This window comes from Lissotriton helveticus, chromosome 4_1 (genome assembly GCF_964261635.1).
Source record: "Lissotriton helveticus chromosome 4_1, aLisHel1.1, whole genome shotgun sequence".
NCBI lineage: Eukaryota > Metazoa > Chordata > Amphibia > Caudata > Salamandridae > Lissotriton > Lissotriton helveticus.
This window is the reverse complement of record NC_136063.1, coordinates 1,492,149,213-1,492,165,573: the sequence shown is the minus strand read 5'-3', so window position 1 is coordinate 1,492,165,573 and position 16,361 is coordinate 1,492,149,213. Positions and strand designations below refer to the sequence as shown.

At 47.1% G+C, this 16,361-nt stretch overlaps 1 protein-coding gene across 1 annotated transcript in view; it reads right to left on the bottom strand.

Moving 5' to 3' along the window:
- The window catches only part of BLOC1S5 (biogenesis of lysosomal organelles complex 1 subunit 5), a 206,055-nt gene that overhangs the window by 82,955 nt on the left and 106,739 nt on the right, over window positions 1-16,361 (bottom strand). Inside the window, exon 4 of the mRNA XM_078688082.1 lies at window positions 15,120-15,178. Coding sequence (XP_078544208.1) covers window positions 15,120-15,178 — 59 coding nt within the window. The remainder of the gene's footprint in view (window positions 1-15,119; window positions 15,179-16,361) is intronic.

The following is a 16,361-nucleotide window of genomic DNA, read 5'->3' as shown; positions in this document are numbered from 1 at the left end:
GTCTGGGTGGTCTCCGGCAGGCCAGTAATGCGGAGGTTGCAGCGTCTTGACCGCGCTTCCAAGTCCTCCGTTTTGTCCTGTAATGTTCTGATGAGTGTTTCCGCCCTCCGTCTCGCTGTGTCCAGGTCCGTTTGGGCCTCCTCCACCTCTGTAATGCGCCGTTCAGCCATATCGTGTCTTTCCGTGTGCTTGTCTAGGCGCTCCGCCATGCGGTCCATTCTGTAGGACATGGCGTCCATCTTGGAACCCAGCGCCGCTATGTTTGTTTGGATGTTCTGCTCCATGGAGCGGAGCATTGTTTTAATGTCCGCGTTGTCTTCCTGCGGCTCCCCAGTGTGCGCCTCCTCATCGCGCTGGGTCAGAGGGCTCGGCACTGTCACTCGTCTCTGTGAGAAGGGGAGCTTACTCTGGGTCCTGTCCCCTTTCCCCATGACTGATAGCGGCCTGTGGCGAATGTGACTCTCCGTAGTCGAAGTGTAGTCCGCTGTGGCGCAATCGACTGCCTCAGCGTGGCTCTCAGGGTCAAAGAGAGAGGTTTCAGGGGTCTGGTCACCGTCTCTACACCCTTGCACCTCCCTGATGGCGTGGGAAGGGAGCGAGTCTAACCAGCCTGGTTCACGTGTTGCTCCCACAGCGTTGTTATTGCCCCACTCCACACGCGTGGAACCCAGGCATATTTCCCTGGGAGCCTAGAAGGAGGCAAACTGGGCCAAGTGTCTGATCGTTGCAGGCGCCGTCACACACCCAGCCTGGGTCCCAACTGCAATAGTTCCCCGGATCGTTAGCCCAGTCGCTTGGGCGCACTCAGAGGAGCGGGGTCTTCCCAGGGGGCCGCCTTGCCGCTGTCTCCGTGCCGTGCGCGCGGCGCCTTCACAACCTCCCCTGCGCCCCGCTCCGATCGTGGTTCAATGGCGTCGCTGCAGCCCCTCCGACCTGCCGGGCAGTCTCACCAGCTATGTTGTGTCCTCGGGCAGCGGGGATCCAGGGCCTCCGGTGTCTCTTGCTGGCCGAGTCCGCGATCGCCGCCCGCAGCAGGTTCGCACTCCGGGGGGGCGAGCCCGCCGTCTTCCGCCGCTCACCTCAGCACGCAACGCGGGTGCCTGACGTACCAGAGGCCACGGTCTGCGGCCCGCCCAGCGCAAAGGAGAGCGATCCAGCTACCGCCGTCGGGGCCGGCGGAATCTCTCTCAAGTCGGTTCCCCTCGATCCGTAGCTGCTCCGCCAGTTTTGGGGGTGTCGGGGGCAAGGAACAAGTTAGGGTGGTGCAGGATTTTTGCAGGATTGTATGTGGTGCCGACGGAGCCCGGGTACTATGCGGCCATTTTCGGTGCTCGCTAGCTCCGCCCCCCCCCTATCACAGGCACAATTACGAGGGGGAACCAGGTTGAGCCAGTGCCATATCAGTTGACCTCTATAAATATTCCATTGTCCCAATTTCTTATCCCAGACACCAGGTCAGCCCCTAACCTTATAAACCGTTTTTTCGGACAACATACACACATCCATAGCAGCACCCCATCTGATCAAAAGCGGTTTAGATGGTGAGCCCCATTGCATTGCTATTTCACGTTTCAGCAAGAGGAAGCCCAGAGCTGCCCACTGCTGTTCGAGTGCAGTGAGATCAGTGGGGTCCCACACATTGAGAAGTTCACATTTGGGAATCAGAGGGATGGACTTTCCTAGAGCATCAGCCATCTTGCGGGTGGCGCGCTCCCACAGGTCCCGAATCACCGGGCATTCCCAGAGAGTGTGATAGAAGATGCCAATCTGACCGCAGTTACGGAGGCAGAGGTCAGAGGTTCGTCTACCAATCCTTGCCAGAAGGGGAGCGGACATGTACGTTCTGTGCAATATCTTTAATTGTATAAGCCTAAATCTGTGGTTAATAGCGGATTCGCGTGGGGACATCAGCGCCGCCTGCCATTCAGCTTCCTCCAAGACACCGATGTCGGTCTGCCATTTGTCTCGTAGAAGCTGGAATGTGTTGGGCATGTTGTTGCATAATTTACGATAGGTGTAGGATATCGCTTTGGCCTAGAGGGGTTCGGACAAGAGTCTGTCCTCGAGGATTGCGGAAGAGAAGAGAGATCAGGGACGTTGGCGAGTATGGCATGTTTAATTTGGAGGTAGCGGAAGGCCTCAGAGTGGGCTAAGTCGTGTGTCTTCTGGAGCTCTTCGAATGTCAGTAGTTTGCCCTTGTGAAGCATGTCGCCTAAAGTGGAAATGCCTATTGTGTCCCACTTATCAAAGCCCTGGTAGTGACAGAGGGAACCCAACCTATGTGAGGTCCAAAGTGGGGTGGATAATGTAAGAGTGTTAGCCCACCCGAGTCGCTTGTTCGCTCGGTGCCAAATTGCTATTGTGTGGGACATCGGGCCTATATATCGGGAACGAGAGTGTTTACCATACAGAGCCTCAAGGTAGCCCCGCGGCCCGTCTGGTATCTCTCTAGGTGGAAAGCAGGGTTCGTGGGTGAACCATAGATCCAGGAGTTAGTAGCAGTCAATTGAGTAGCCCAATAGTAGAGTCGAACATTTGGGAGGGCGATACCCCCATCATACCACCCCTGTGTGAGGGAAAGGAGAGCAATGCGGGGAGAACCGCCGTCCCATAAGAGGAGGCGGAGGTCTCCTTCGAGTGTATTGAAATAGGAGTCAGCTATGGGAAATGGACAATTTTGCAGGGCATACAAAAATTGAGGGAGTGCTAGCATTTTAAAGATGGCCGCTCTGCCTGGGAGGGAGAGAGAGGGAGTGATCTCCAATGTGAGATGTCGTTATGGAGTCTTTGAAGTGGACCTTTGAGGTTGCGGTCATAAAATAGTTTGGGGTCTGGAGTGACAAAGATTCCAGGGTATTTAAATCCATCCAGGGCTAGTTCAATGGAGTAGTCTCGTGGGAGGGGAGGGGGTGGGCCACGAAGAACGTATAATAGTGATTTGGACCAATTGATGGAAAAGCCAGAGTATTTGCCAAAATGAGTGATGACGTGTAACAGACTGTTAAGAGAGGATTTGGGGGAGGAGACGTAGACGAGGATGTCGTCCGCGTAGAGCGAGACCTTGTCAATCGTGTCGTCATTCCATCGGAGGCCACGGATGGAGCTGTCGGTTCTGACCCAATGAGCCAGAGGTTCGAGGGTGAGTGCGAACAACAAAGGGGACAGAGGGCATCCCTGTCTTGTACCTCTGTGCAAGGGAAATCGCCTGGACGTAGGTCCGTTAACATAAACTTGACCCCAGAGATCAGTGTATAGTAGTCGGATCCATTGGATAAATTTAGGACCAAAACCGTAGCGGAGTAGGACCTCGAAAAGGTAAGACCATTCTATAGAATCAAAGGCAAGCGTAGCGTCAAGGGAGGGTATCCTGCTCATTACATTGTGAACCCGGCGGAGGTTGAGTGCTGTGTTGATTTATTAAACATGTTGACTGATTTTCAGATTAGCTATATTTTTATTTGATGTACTGCACTATTTTTATCAATTGGAACAGGATTTATTTTTTGTAGTGTTTTATTTATTAACTGCTCTGGTACTGATAAATACTTTACACTTGCTTTCCTTTGAGTTCACCCTCACTGCTCTGTGCCACAGCTACCCAGTCAATTAATCAACCTATTAGCATTTGTGTAGCGCAGCACTGTCACCCCTAGAGGTATTTGGGTGCTGAGGGTGCCATGTCTCCGTCAAAAAGCCAGGTCTTGCTGCTCGGAGGTGCAGGGGCAGGTCGTTCCCGGTCAGCGATGTAGGAGAAGGCGTGGCCCCCACTGCGACTGCAATCGATGTGGGGGGTGTGGTGAGGAGCGCAGGTGTCTTGCAGGCAAATGGAAGTTCACTTGGTGGTTGATGTAGGACGGCCCCTAGTCGTGTAGAGCTTTGTAGGTGTGCGTGAGGATCCTGAACTGGCATCTCTTCTGGATGGGGAGCCAGTGGAGGTTTCTGAGGTGGGGATGTGAGTCATTTTTGTGAGGTCCAGGATGAGTCTGGCTGCCATGTTCTCTATGGTCTTGAGTCTTCTGAGGAGCTGGGTGGAAATTCCGGCATAGAGAGCATTGCTGTAGTCAAGGTGGCTGGTGACAAGGGCTTGATGGATGGTCTTTTTGGTGGTGATTGGTATACATATGAAGATTCCACAGAGCATGCGAAGGGTGTGGAAGCATGAGGAGGCGACTGTGTTGACTTGTTGTTTCATAGTCAGAAGGCTGTTGGGGATGATGCCAAGCTTGCGTGCATGGTCAGTTTATGTGGGTGTTGGTCCGAGTTCTGCTGGCCAGCAGACGTGGTACCATACGGAAGTGTTCTTCCCGAAGATCAGAACTTCAAGTTGAGTCCGTGGGGTCTGATGGCATCTGTGCTGGGAGTCATGTAGATGTTGAACAGGGTGGGGCTGAGGGATGATCCTTGGGGTACGTTGCATATGATGTCCTTGGGTGCGGAGGTGAAGGGGTGGCAGTTGGATGCTCTGCGTGCATCCTGTAAGAAAAGCGGCGATTCACTTGAGGGCATTTTGCTGTATGACGATATTGTAGAGTCTGTTGATGAGTGTGTTGGTAGACTGTGTAGATCGCAGCAGAGAGGTCAAGGAGGATCAGGGCCACAGTTTCTCTACAGTCGAGGAGAGTTCTGATGTCGTCCGTGGCAGCAATCAGCACAGTCTCCATGCTGTGGCTGGCACGGAATCCTAATTGTGAGGCATTGAATAGGTGGTTTTTATCTAGGTATTAGGTGAGCTGTTGGTTGATGGCTTTCTCAAGTTCTTTGGCTGGGTAGGGGAGCAGGAAGATCAGTCTGCAGTTTTTGAGATCATTGGGGTTAGCGGAGGGTTTCTTTGGGAGGGGTTTGACTTCTGCCTGTTTCCAACTGTCCAGGAAGGTAGCTGAGGATGCTGGTGAGTTCTGTTCTAATTGGATTGGTTCTGATATTGAAGAGATGGTGGGGGGCGCCCTGGAGTGGATGGATGATATGATGGCTGTGGTGGTCTGAGTAGTTAGCAGAGACCAGGTGATGATCTTTAGGCTGGTGTTCGCTTGTTCGTTGAGGTTGTCAAAACTGAGAATGGTGGGTTCGGGGGTCGAAGTTGTTGTAGATGATGGCAATCTTGTTGTGGAATTAATCCGAGAGGATGTCGCAGAGTTCCTTGGAGGGGTTGATGGTGTTCTCTGTGGCTGTTGGGTTGGAGAACTCCTTGACTATTTTGAAGAGTTCCTTCATATGGTTGTGGCCAGTGATGTGGTATCGATACGGGCAGTGATGTCTGTTCTCTTGGCTTCCTTGATGCACAGGTGGTAGTTGCTGAGGGCTGGTTGGTGAGCGGCTCTGCTGTCAGAGGGGGTCTTAGTGATGCGCCATCGCTTCTCGAGTCGGTAGCAGTTGCGCTTGGTGGTTATAAGCTCTGGGATGTACCAACTGGCTTGTTTTGAGCTTTTGTTAGATCTCAGCGGGCGACTGTCTACGCTTTAGGTGATCCAGGAGGAGACGTTCTGGACAGCTTGATATAGGTCTGCTGAGGCTTTGGCTTGGGTGGGGCTGAGGGCCTGTGTCCACTGAGTCCCGGTTACTTTGCCCCAGCGGGGGTGAGAGGAGCTGTGGTGCTTGGTGATGGTCTGCTGGGCGTCAGAGATGGTGAAGTGAAAGATGGTGTGGTCGGTTCAGGTGAGTTCTGTGATATGGCTGAATTGGATTTTGTTGCTGGAGGTAAAAATGGAGTGGAGTGTGTGTTCAGCTTTGTGCAAGGGTTCAACCAGTTGGGTGAGGCTGTTGTTCCGGTTCTCCAAAAGGGTGTTGGAGTTGGCATTGTCGACGTGGATACTGAGATCCCCAAGAAGTATGCAGTTGTGGGAGTCAATGGCTAAGGGTATGATTAGGTTGGAGATAGCGTTGCAGAAAACTGGTTGAAGTCCCGGGGGTCTGTAAGCGAGGGTGCCTCTTTTCACAGTCATAGCACTGGTCTGTAGTCAGAAGTTGAGGTGTTCCATGAGAGGCGTTGGGACGTTGTTGGTGACGGTGTGTTGGATGGTTCCCTTGAATATGATGTTGATTCCCCCGCCTTGTTTGTTGGTGCAGTCTTCGACTGAGCTAAGATTTAAATTAAAGTAATCTAACTGGGCTTGATAAAGAATAGTGACATTATTACTTGGTCGAGTCTCACAACAACCCCAAACTAATAATCCACTTTCTCACAAGAAAATATATATATAAATATTTATTTTTTTAAACAAGGAAAAGCAGCACTCCTAAGAGTTTTTTATTCACTGTACACACTGATACAAAGCCAATGTGTTTCGCCTATGTAGTCTTGATCACGGCTGATCAAGACTGCATAGTCTAAATGAAACGCATTAGCTTGGTATCCATGTTTTGGCTTTGGAGTGCTGCTTTTCCTTGTTTAGAAAGATTATTGAGGTGGTATGACCTCTTAGCAAGCACCGGCAACAAGAGTGCACCCCTACATACCAATTTGGAAGGACATTCTATATGGTTAAAACATTGTAAAACAGATGTAGTAATTACATGCATGCTAAAGGCATGCCTTATGAAGTGGTGGAAGGGCGATCTGTGGCCAAAGATATGCGAGGATCGCCTAATGCCAAGACCGGCTGCTCACCACATTGGCATTGGTGCCAAAAAAAAGATTTCTATGGGTCACCGACCAGTACCAGTATTGAGCCACATCCCCTGAGCATCAGACAGATTTTCATACCTGGGGTGGTGGGGGGTCCAAAATGAGAGGTTAGAGGTTTACTATCCTCTCTGCCAGCCCATATGTCAAAACTATGCCCAAAGAAACCCAAATTGTCTCTCATTTGCCACCGGAAATGGCTACAGTATTCAGGCTTAGTGCTCAAGACCGTAGAAAAAACATCTTTGACAATGGGGTTTGGGGCCAGCCCTCAACGGCATTCCTTGTTTTGGAGAAAAAAAACTGTGAGAAGCTGTGGATTATTGTATGGCATGGTTTTCAACCGCAATGTTTAATAATGACACCATTTTGAATCAGGTCAAATCAGGTTTGTTGGTAAAACCTCAGCTCAGTCCTTGGTAGCTGTGTAAAGCATTAAGAAATACCTAAACAGTAATATAGTAAGAAAACACAATAGAACAAAAATCTGATACCAATTTAAAAATAGGTTATATGTTTATCTTTAAGTAGACACTTGAATGATCAAGATCCACCTGAGGGATCTGGAGATATGTATTTTTAAAAGAAAACAACAAATCACTGCTTTTCACTCAATGCAATAAATCATTCTAGTCAACTACGATAGTGGTTTAGGATTAGCCATGATAAGTATGTTGAAAACAACTATATGGGCACTCATGGACATGCCAGCTCCAATAGTGAGCCAGTCCAGTTATAGGGGCCAAACAGTTCCATGGGGATAGTTACCTGTAACTTTTAGTAGTCGACAGTCCAGTTCTGAATCCTTAGGACAAACCATCATTGAAGTCAATGAGGTGGTCCTGCTGCGAGGGTTAGAGGATTCTGAAAATCCTGGGCTGGTGCCACTGGTCTACTAGTCTCCGATTACAGCAAACCCAGCGGTTTCCTTTAACTGGCAATAAATTCCTGCAGGGTGACCAGTGTACATTCGGACGGCCTTCACGGGTCCAGCAAACTCGGGGACTCCCGTGAGGGTCAAGACTAGGTCTACCAGGCTGCACTTCAGCATCCAGCAGCGGTCAGGTTTTTTGCGCTGGGCTTTTAAGGGTGCAGGCTTCTCAGCATTTATGCCCCTTTGGCTGTAATAAAGAGTCAGCCAACTAACCCTTGGAGTCACTCCTTCTGCCTGGCACACTGGGACAACTTTTCCACAAGTGTGGCACAGCAGGCACAGACCTCTCTTTTTCAGTTCTTTGTTGCAACTGGAGCTGTCTAGACTTTGGTGAAGACCCTCCTTACTGGGTCCAGGGTGCACCGGGTAGTCCTTCTTCAGTCTTTCCTTCACTTTCTGAGGTATCTGTGCCAGTGCTGACACTTTTATGCCCATTACGAACTTAGGGGGTGGTGGTGGCTAACTAGCCAATGGACAACCAAGTCCCCTTCCACCTGATGATGAATTCCTGTGAAGTGTGGCCTCTAGCTATCCCAGAATGCACAATTTGCCCACTACCAACATGGCCAGACCCTTCTTTTGGTGTGTGGAGCTACCTAGCCCATCTCATAGGTGTGGCTACCTGGGAGCAACACTCAGAAAACCAGTTTAAAACAGGTTTTCCCTACCTGTTCCAGTTGTCAGCCTGTCTGGCTAAACAAAAGAGCTGCCCTTTCCTTAAATGAATACCATTTGCCCTTCAATGGCGGGCTTCCACCTTGGATGCTCGCTGCCTGGGATAACACCTGCTCTGGCCATCCTGCCAAGAGGAGGTCACACCACTTCCCTCTGCAGGTCTTTTGTTTCTTTCCCCGAGAGTCATTCTCACCTCTCCCCAGGAGGGCAGGAGGCTGTCTCGAGAACAGCAGCTGTTGGCAATCAAAAATGGCTTTTGGAAAACATACACTACAAAGTGGCAACTTTTTTAAGTTGATATTTGTAAAATAGTTATGTTTAATTTGACTTGGGCAACAAGTCTGGTTTAATGCAAAAACTCTTTTGATACCTTGAAGTATCAGATTTAGCAGCCTAATTAAGAAGTTAGCACAGTTGAGTTGACAGTGCGTAACTCCACACTAGCCAATGGGGTTACTAGTCTTACTACAGCAAAAATGACAATGCAAGGTGTTTGCGGTCAGGAGATGTAAAGTAATCAAAAACACATGTCCTTCTTTTCACTATAATGAATCCTGCGTTTACGGTTTGGTTGGCCTGTCTTAGGGGTGACTTATAAATGTTGAAAAGGAAAGTTTGGGGCTTCTCCATTTGCTTGAATGGCAAAGTTGAGGTAGCAGTTTTAAAAAAGGCTCTGCCAGTCTGCAATGGCAGCCTGGGAATTATGCTTTGCTTTGTCACACTCGTGGTGGCACAGTAGGTGCTTCAGTCCACGGGGGATACTCAATTTACAGGTCCTATGTTCCCCTGGTACCTTATTCTAGCAATTTATAAGTAAGTTAGCTTATACCAATGGGGGGGGGGTGTTCACTCAATTGCACATATACTTTTTATGGGTTAGAGCACAGGCACTGGGGCCTAGTTGCACTTTAAGAGGCAACCAGAACAGTCCAAAGCTTTGGCGGTGATCATGAATAAAGAGGCATTTCAAGTGTCTAGTGGGCTATCTGTCCCCATCTGGCGGACCTAGTGGTGCCTCAATCTGCAGCAGCAAGGGTAGAAAGATTACCTTGGAAATGGGATCGGGTGAGACCCTATGCCAAGTTTGAACAACCACTCAACCAATTTATTTTTTCTCTTTTTATTTATTTAATTGATCCCTGGTGTCTAGTTTTCTTTCAACCCACTGGAAGATGGGCAGACCAAACTGACCACCTATGTCTCGCCTTTTTCCTACAAACAAAACCCTTACCCATTGTCTAGTGGACTTTCTGCTCCCCTAGAGTGGGCAGAAATACTTTCTTCATCCAGAGGTTGGTGGGAGTGTCTCAATCTGCCTCCCAGGAGGGAAGAGAGACTGTATTGGGAACAGTGGTGGGAGCAGTTCAATACCATGCGAGGTGGACCTCTCCACCCCAATACTTTAAATAAAAAATAAAATAACTAGCCCTGGTGTCTTGTGGGCTTTCTGCCCTCCTGTGGGGATAGATGGGGATATAACTCCCCCCCCCCCAACCCAGGGGGTCAGAAAACGGATGTGGGGAGAAATTTCGCCATGGGGGAGGGGGGTACCCTTTCACATCCCTGGTGGTCTATTGGTGTGGACCCCTACTCTTGGCTCACCCTCCTGCTGTGATTCCAGAGAGGGGATCCACTAGGGAGAGAGAACGCTGAAAAGAGGAACGTTTGTTACTGGACAAGTTTTGCTTGACTACTTCCTGTAGACTATTGTTGATTTATTGTGCTTGGGTATACAGCTGTCTAAGGCAGTGGTTAAGAAAATGTCCATGTCCCTGAACTAGAGGAGAATCATGTTATGTCACTGTATATTGTGCTGCCATGCTTTTAGTTCAGGCTCGTATTTATGAATAAACGCCATTTCCGATAAAAAAGTATCAATCCACTTAACACCTTAAGAGCGTTGTAAATCCCTCCCGAGTGCTGCGCTGTCCATTGGAACTAGTGCTGAATGGACGTCCAACGGTCGCACGCAGCACTGGGGAGGTAGTGGCCGTGACGACCGTTGGCCGACGGCAGCAATTAAGGGGTTAAAAACAAAATTGTGTGTGTGGATTGATATACAAGAAAGTAGATGCAGAGGTGAGAAAGGTAATGAGTCGAAAGTTGGGATGGATTGAGAGATTGATAGTGATGTGGATAATGTGTGAAGATGAATGAATGAGTAGCAGGAGAGTGTAAATGTAGATGAGAGTCGATCTGGCCAGTTATTGGATGACAAGGAAAAAGTGGATGGTAGTGAGTTGATGGACGCAAGAAGGAGGAAGGTATAAGAGAAGGTGCAGAGTTATAGGGTGCTATTATGAGGTATAGTCTTTGAAACAAGGCGGTGAAACCTGCAAGTTAATGCAATAAATGTGAGAACAGGTTTCTGCGTTATGTGAGATGTAAATTGGTTTGCTTTTTTATTCATGCAGTTACTTTTTCACATTTACTCATCTGATGTTGATGGCTCCTAAAACTATGAACAAGTTCCTCTCTCTGTTGCCAATATTAATTGGATCAACACCAAATCCTGTGAGTGGAGCAAACCAACAGAACAGTACAGCAAACCTCGAAAAACAAGTCTACAAAGAGTTCAGTGTGTTTGTTAGCTTACATTTTTGGCACTTTCAGACTCTGTAATTACCATTAGGCAACAGTAGTAGCACAGGTCAAGTCAGGCAATGTTGCAGAGATAGACGTCATGCGCAGCTTCCTGTGACGATTTACCCTACTGATTCTGAAAGGATTCCTAGTAAACTCCCAGGCGGGAAAGTCATACTGACAGTCTAAAGGATGCTTGTTAGAGTTGCTACAAATGTAGTGACATGATAGCAGCCACAAGCAAATCCACAGGTAACCAGTTGTTTAGAATCATTTTACCGGAAATAAGCACATACACATCCTAATGGTATCGTCCAAGGTGTTTATTTTCCTACAGGATGAATGTGTGTGTGTTAGCAAACACATACAAATATTCACAAAGACTCACTGCAAGAGGCTTAATGTGATCTGCATGGCGCATTATCATTGTCGAGGAGTGGATAGAGGATGGGTACTACTTTACTCCTCCACAAAGCAAGTGCAATTCTTGTGTCAAACTGTGCCTGAAATCGGACTCTGCGTGCACGTTCCCTACCCCATCTTCTACCTAGAGACAAGCAGATGCACACAACTGGTTTGGAGAGGCTTACTGCTTTTTCTAAGTGCCTCTCAATACTGTTCTACAGACACAGCCTGTGTGAGGGGTGATGGTCCCAACAGCAAGGTAGTCTCCTGTCTGAATCACCTACAACAGAGGCACTAAGAGGCGTGAACTATCTAGACCTGGCTATGAACAGTCACTAAAACAGTGATCCAGAGAGACACAAAGGCTAGACTCACCTAAAGCATCCTTCTGACTTTTAACAATAGAGAATGCAGCACCACCCCTTCACCAAATGGCAGTGCTACGGGGGGGCTCATTAACAGCTCCTTTCAGCAAATGGACTTAATGGAATTGCTATAGGAGCTTGTCCCCTTTGTTTGCACTTCAGTATCTAGGCCTCCTTCCTCTTGATACACTTCCACTATCTGGGTAAAAACAAGGTCAAATCATCTCGTGCCATGAACAGACAAGGGACTGCCAAATTGGAACCCACAGGCCTCCATTACTCTGCGTCACTTATACATACAATGCATATCCTACATAGGCCACATACACAAATACGCACAGCTTACTCTTGGGAAGTGAGTTGTAGGTACCTTCATATCAACGGTTGCTCTGCTATATCCTACAAACAACTTAGAATGGGGTCAGGTGACAAAATAAGGTACATTTCTAACTGCACACTGGCAAGGCGCTGTCAGCCAGTGTAAAAAACAAACATTTGTTGTAAAAATCTGGGAGCTAAGATTGACAAACAGTTGTCATTTCAAAACCAAATAATTACTGTGATGGAACACGTTTTGGCCTTTTACGCACCGCAAAAAAGTTTTTGCATTTTCTTTCTCTTCCAGCAATTGATTCTTGCCCTAATTATGGCTAAGCTGGACTATGCAAATTAATTTAATCTTCGATTTCTGCATTAAATAGTAAATAATTTACAGGTAATACAAAATGTTGCTACTGGCTTAACACTTAAGCTTCGGTTGAGGGCTCGTCGGGCCTTGCACTGGCTCCCATGAACAAAATAATTTTGCTCAAAAACTACTTTTGACTAATAAAGCATTACATCAAAAGGGACCAAGATATCCATCGGCCAGGATGCATTCATATTTTCCTTACTGGAAACTGCGGTCTTCCAATAGAATATTGGTGCAAGTCTCAAAGATTTGCCTTTCGAAAACAGGCAGCCGCTCCTTTTCCTATTTGGGATCCTTGGCTTGGAATAAACTCTTGCTGGACCTTTGTCAAGGAAAGTCTAAATGTCAGTTTAAAAAGAAGCTTATAACTTGGCTTTTTCTCAAAACTGAATGCAGTAATCACCCACCACCCTTTACTGTATTAGCGCTGGGTCACTCCTCGGAGTAGACGGTAGCGTTATAAATTCTGCTTTCATTTCATTCATTCATGTCATAGATTCATGTGTTTAAGTTATCTGCCCCAGATATGGAGCACTGTTGGCTCTTTCTTCAGCTTACATCCTAGATTGTTTGCCATCTCAGAAAGTCTTTTCCCACTATACTAATGACACTCTGCATGAAAAGTTGACCTTGACTTGCTCCTTCTTGATTTCTCTCCATTCTTTATTCAGATTGACCCTCTCGTTACCTTCCAGCGTCTGCATGTCTTCTATTTCTGAGTGTAGCCTCCTCTCAAACCATGCCTGTCTGTTTTAATCCCTCTTCTTGTAGTTCTGCAACTGGCTGAAACCGCTTTTCAAAAATCACAACCTCTCCTCTTTAAAACCCTATTCCTGAAACCTAACATTACCTTATCCCTGCCAGCCTATCTATCTCACCAAGCCATTCATTCACCAGGAACAGCATAGCACTAAAGACCACAACTAACTAGTATTAATATAATCTATCACAAAGGAGCTGGAGTAAATGCATGCTTTTTTTCCTTGAAAGCACATGACTAATTGCTAGTACCAACAATCAGACCTCTAAAGATTTTGCGATTTGCACACAAAACAAATTGCGTATTCAGCATTTTTGTAAAAATCATGTGATTCTTACAAAAGTGGCCACAAAATATGTTTAAAAAAAACTGGTGTTCATCCTCTATTGGCTGTGTGCTGCTACTGAGCCAGTAAAGGAAGGGTCAGGAACAGTCCAGCCGGCCGGGCCGCAGAGGTGTTAAAATCCTCTGCCGCCTGCCTCTGAAATGCACAGAGCTCCCTCCTGTGCTATTAGACTGCAGCCCACCTCACACGTTTGAGTGCCCCCTGCGGACTTTGCCAGCCCCTGCTGTCCTGCACGCACAGGTTGTCTGATGCCAAAAAGAGATGGTTTCATATTGTAATCTGCTCTCTTTGGCTTCAAACGCCCTCTGGTTCCAGGCGCGGTGCTGCTGGAGACTCAGCAACGTTACAGACTGTGATATAAAACAGTCGCCAGCAGTGAGAGTTCACAGGCCTTCAGTATTTTCTGTGGTGGGCACCTTTTTTGCCCAACGCAAAAATACCGCAATTTTTTTGATTTTGGGCAGCAAATGTTTTTTGGGGCCGAGAAATTTGCCACCTAAAGCCAAAAATCCTGGGGTCTGAACAAAACAACTTGATTAACCACTAACCTTGGGTCCCGGAGTAGCGTCATAAAGCGCTTCAACGGCTCGTCAGGGGTGGTAAGCGCTATATAAATACAATTACGGTTGTATGTTTATACAACGCATTCCGTTGCAACGCATGCCTTTACCACGCATGCGCTACAACGGAATGATTTTTTAACGCATAACCTTTTCCTCTAATTCTTGCGTGGTGACGTCGTACGTCGTTAAGAGGAAACGGAAGTTTTTTTCCCTTTCCTCTTAAATGGCGACGATTGCCTGCATAATATGACGTGATTTCAGGTGAGGTTTATATTTGGGGGGGGAAACCCCCACCAAGCCCCCCTTGTTTATTTTGAACCTTTACCACATATGCCTTTACTACATACCTCGTAGTAAAGGTATGCGTGGAAAAGGCTTTCGTGTTAACCACGCATGCGTTGTAATGCATGCATGGTTAATGTATTCGTGGAAACGGCCGCGTTGTAGTGGCCGTTTCCCTACAATTACAATGTGAGAGTCAGGTATTTCCGGTGTGTGCATGTTTGTGCCCATTCCCAGCACAGGAACTATGAATAGCTTCTATAGGGAGCAATTGATAGCCAGCACAATCGATTTCACCGCAAAGGCAAATCACCCCCTCACCACCGTAATCTGGCCCCAACAGGAGAGCGAGCAATGATGAATGAACCAAACAGGGAGAGATGAACACAGAACGCTTCATACATACAAACAAACGCAAACCTGGAGGCCATAACTACCACACATAAATCGACTCATTTTAATAAGAGATTTTCTGTTTCTGTGGCACGATTAGGAACTGGCTTGCGTTCAAAAGCCGTCGCTCTTAGACCAATATGTGCAGCACAGTCTGCCAGGCGCACCTTGTAAAACCGGCTTCAAAGTCGAAGCACGAGGCTTGTACAGGAAACCAGGTTTCACATTTCCCACGGGAAGTGTGGTGAATTGCCCTCCGTGTTTTAACATTGCAATGGGTGGCAAAGCCATGAAATCACACGAGTCGAAAAAGGAGGTCTTGAACTCAACCTTGGAAGGAAGAGGGGGACCTGGGGAAGGAGAACAAACAATCCCTGCTTGAAACCAGACTTGACAAAATATGGATTTTACATTATAATTCCAAAGACGATTCCTGTTTTGACTGTGAGGGCATTAGGTAGTTTTTTTTAATTTTGTTAATAAAACAGTTGCTTATTTCTTACCATTCGTTCTTGCTGCTGCCGCTGCTGGAGTCTGCAGATCGTCTGATTGGCAACTTGCACTGAAAGAGACAAGGCGGATGTTTAATCAGCTGTGAATTTGAAGGGGAAGTACATTTTCAATACAGAGAGAAAAGCATGACACCACACGGGGTCTAAGTTCTACGACGCAGGCCTTGACTAACTGCCAAACACCCGAGAAAGGGATTCTTCCCAAACAGTGCAAGGTAGGAGGCCACTAGGGCCGCTCGCCCTGCACGCCTTGAGGAAGTCAATCATTAAAGACCACCAAGTCACTCTTGTGACGACTACTGGCAACATTCTCAGCCCCCTCCAGAAGGAATAAATGCTTGTAAAACTATTCCTGGAAACAGATGTGGGAACGTTTCAATTATAGATACACTCTTTATGCCTCATTTTATTTCAAGCCTTTTATTTTAAGAGAATTAAGATGCCAGAACACACAGTCGGGTCGGTTTGTGTTACAGGCCCGCATCCTCTGCGTGTTGTTTCTGTACTTTGGCAACAATGCTTGATATACTCTTAATGACTGCTCGATGGCTTCCACCTCCTGTGCCCATTTGTCTCCGCCATGTTCTAAGGGGCTGTTAAGTTTCCACAAGTGCCATTGAAGCGAAAGATAAAACCGCCTTCTGGAAATGAATGGCAGGCGCGCAGAGAAGTACTAACATTGTGATGTCTTCCTTTACAACCCTTTCACTGTTGTTGCTGGTTTGAGTAAGACAGTGGCCAAGTATTCCGTTCCACACACAGAAACGTAGAAGGAAATTGTGATTTTATTTGCTTCATGTAATATGTAGTGAAACTGTACAAAGGATATTAGCGCACGTTTCATCCAAACAGAAACCCTTTAAGGAAAGCTCTGAAAAATTGGATCTTTATGGCTCCGGATGCTCTATGCAGATCACTCATCTAATATTCTCCCAATTTCAGTTATTGTGTTCTTTAGGGATTGTGGTATATACATTATATGTGTTAGTGCTACTCTTTTATAGAATATGGTTATATTGGAATGTTCTATTGTAATGGTTCATGTATTCGGTGTATTACTTGTTTAGAGAATGTTTGCTTATGATTAGAGAATGCTCCTGTGGCAGTTATGCCTGACATTATACCTAACATTGTAATGGCTCATGTATTCTGTGTATTACTTGTTTAGAGAATGTTTGCTTATGATTAGAGAATGCTCCTGTGGCAGTTATACCTGCTAACCTGAGCCCTCAA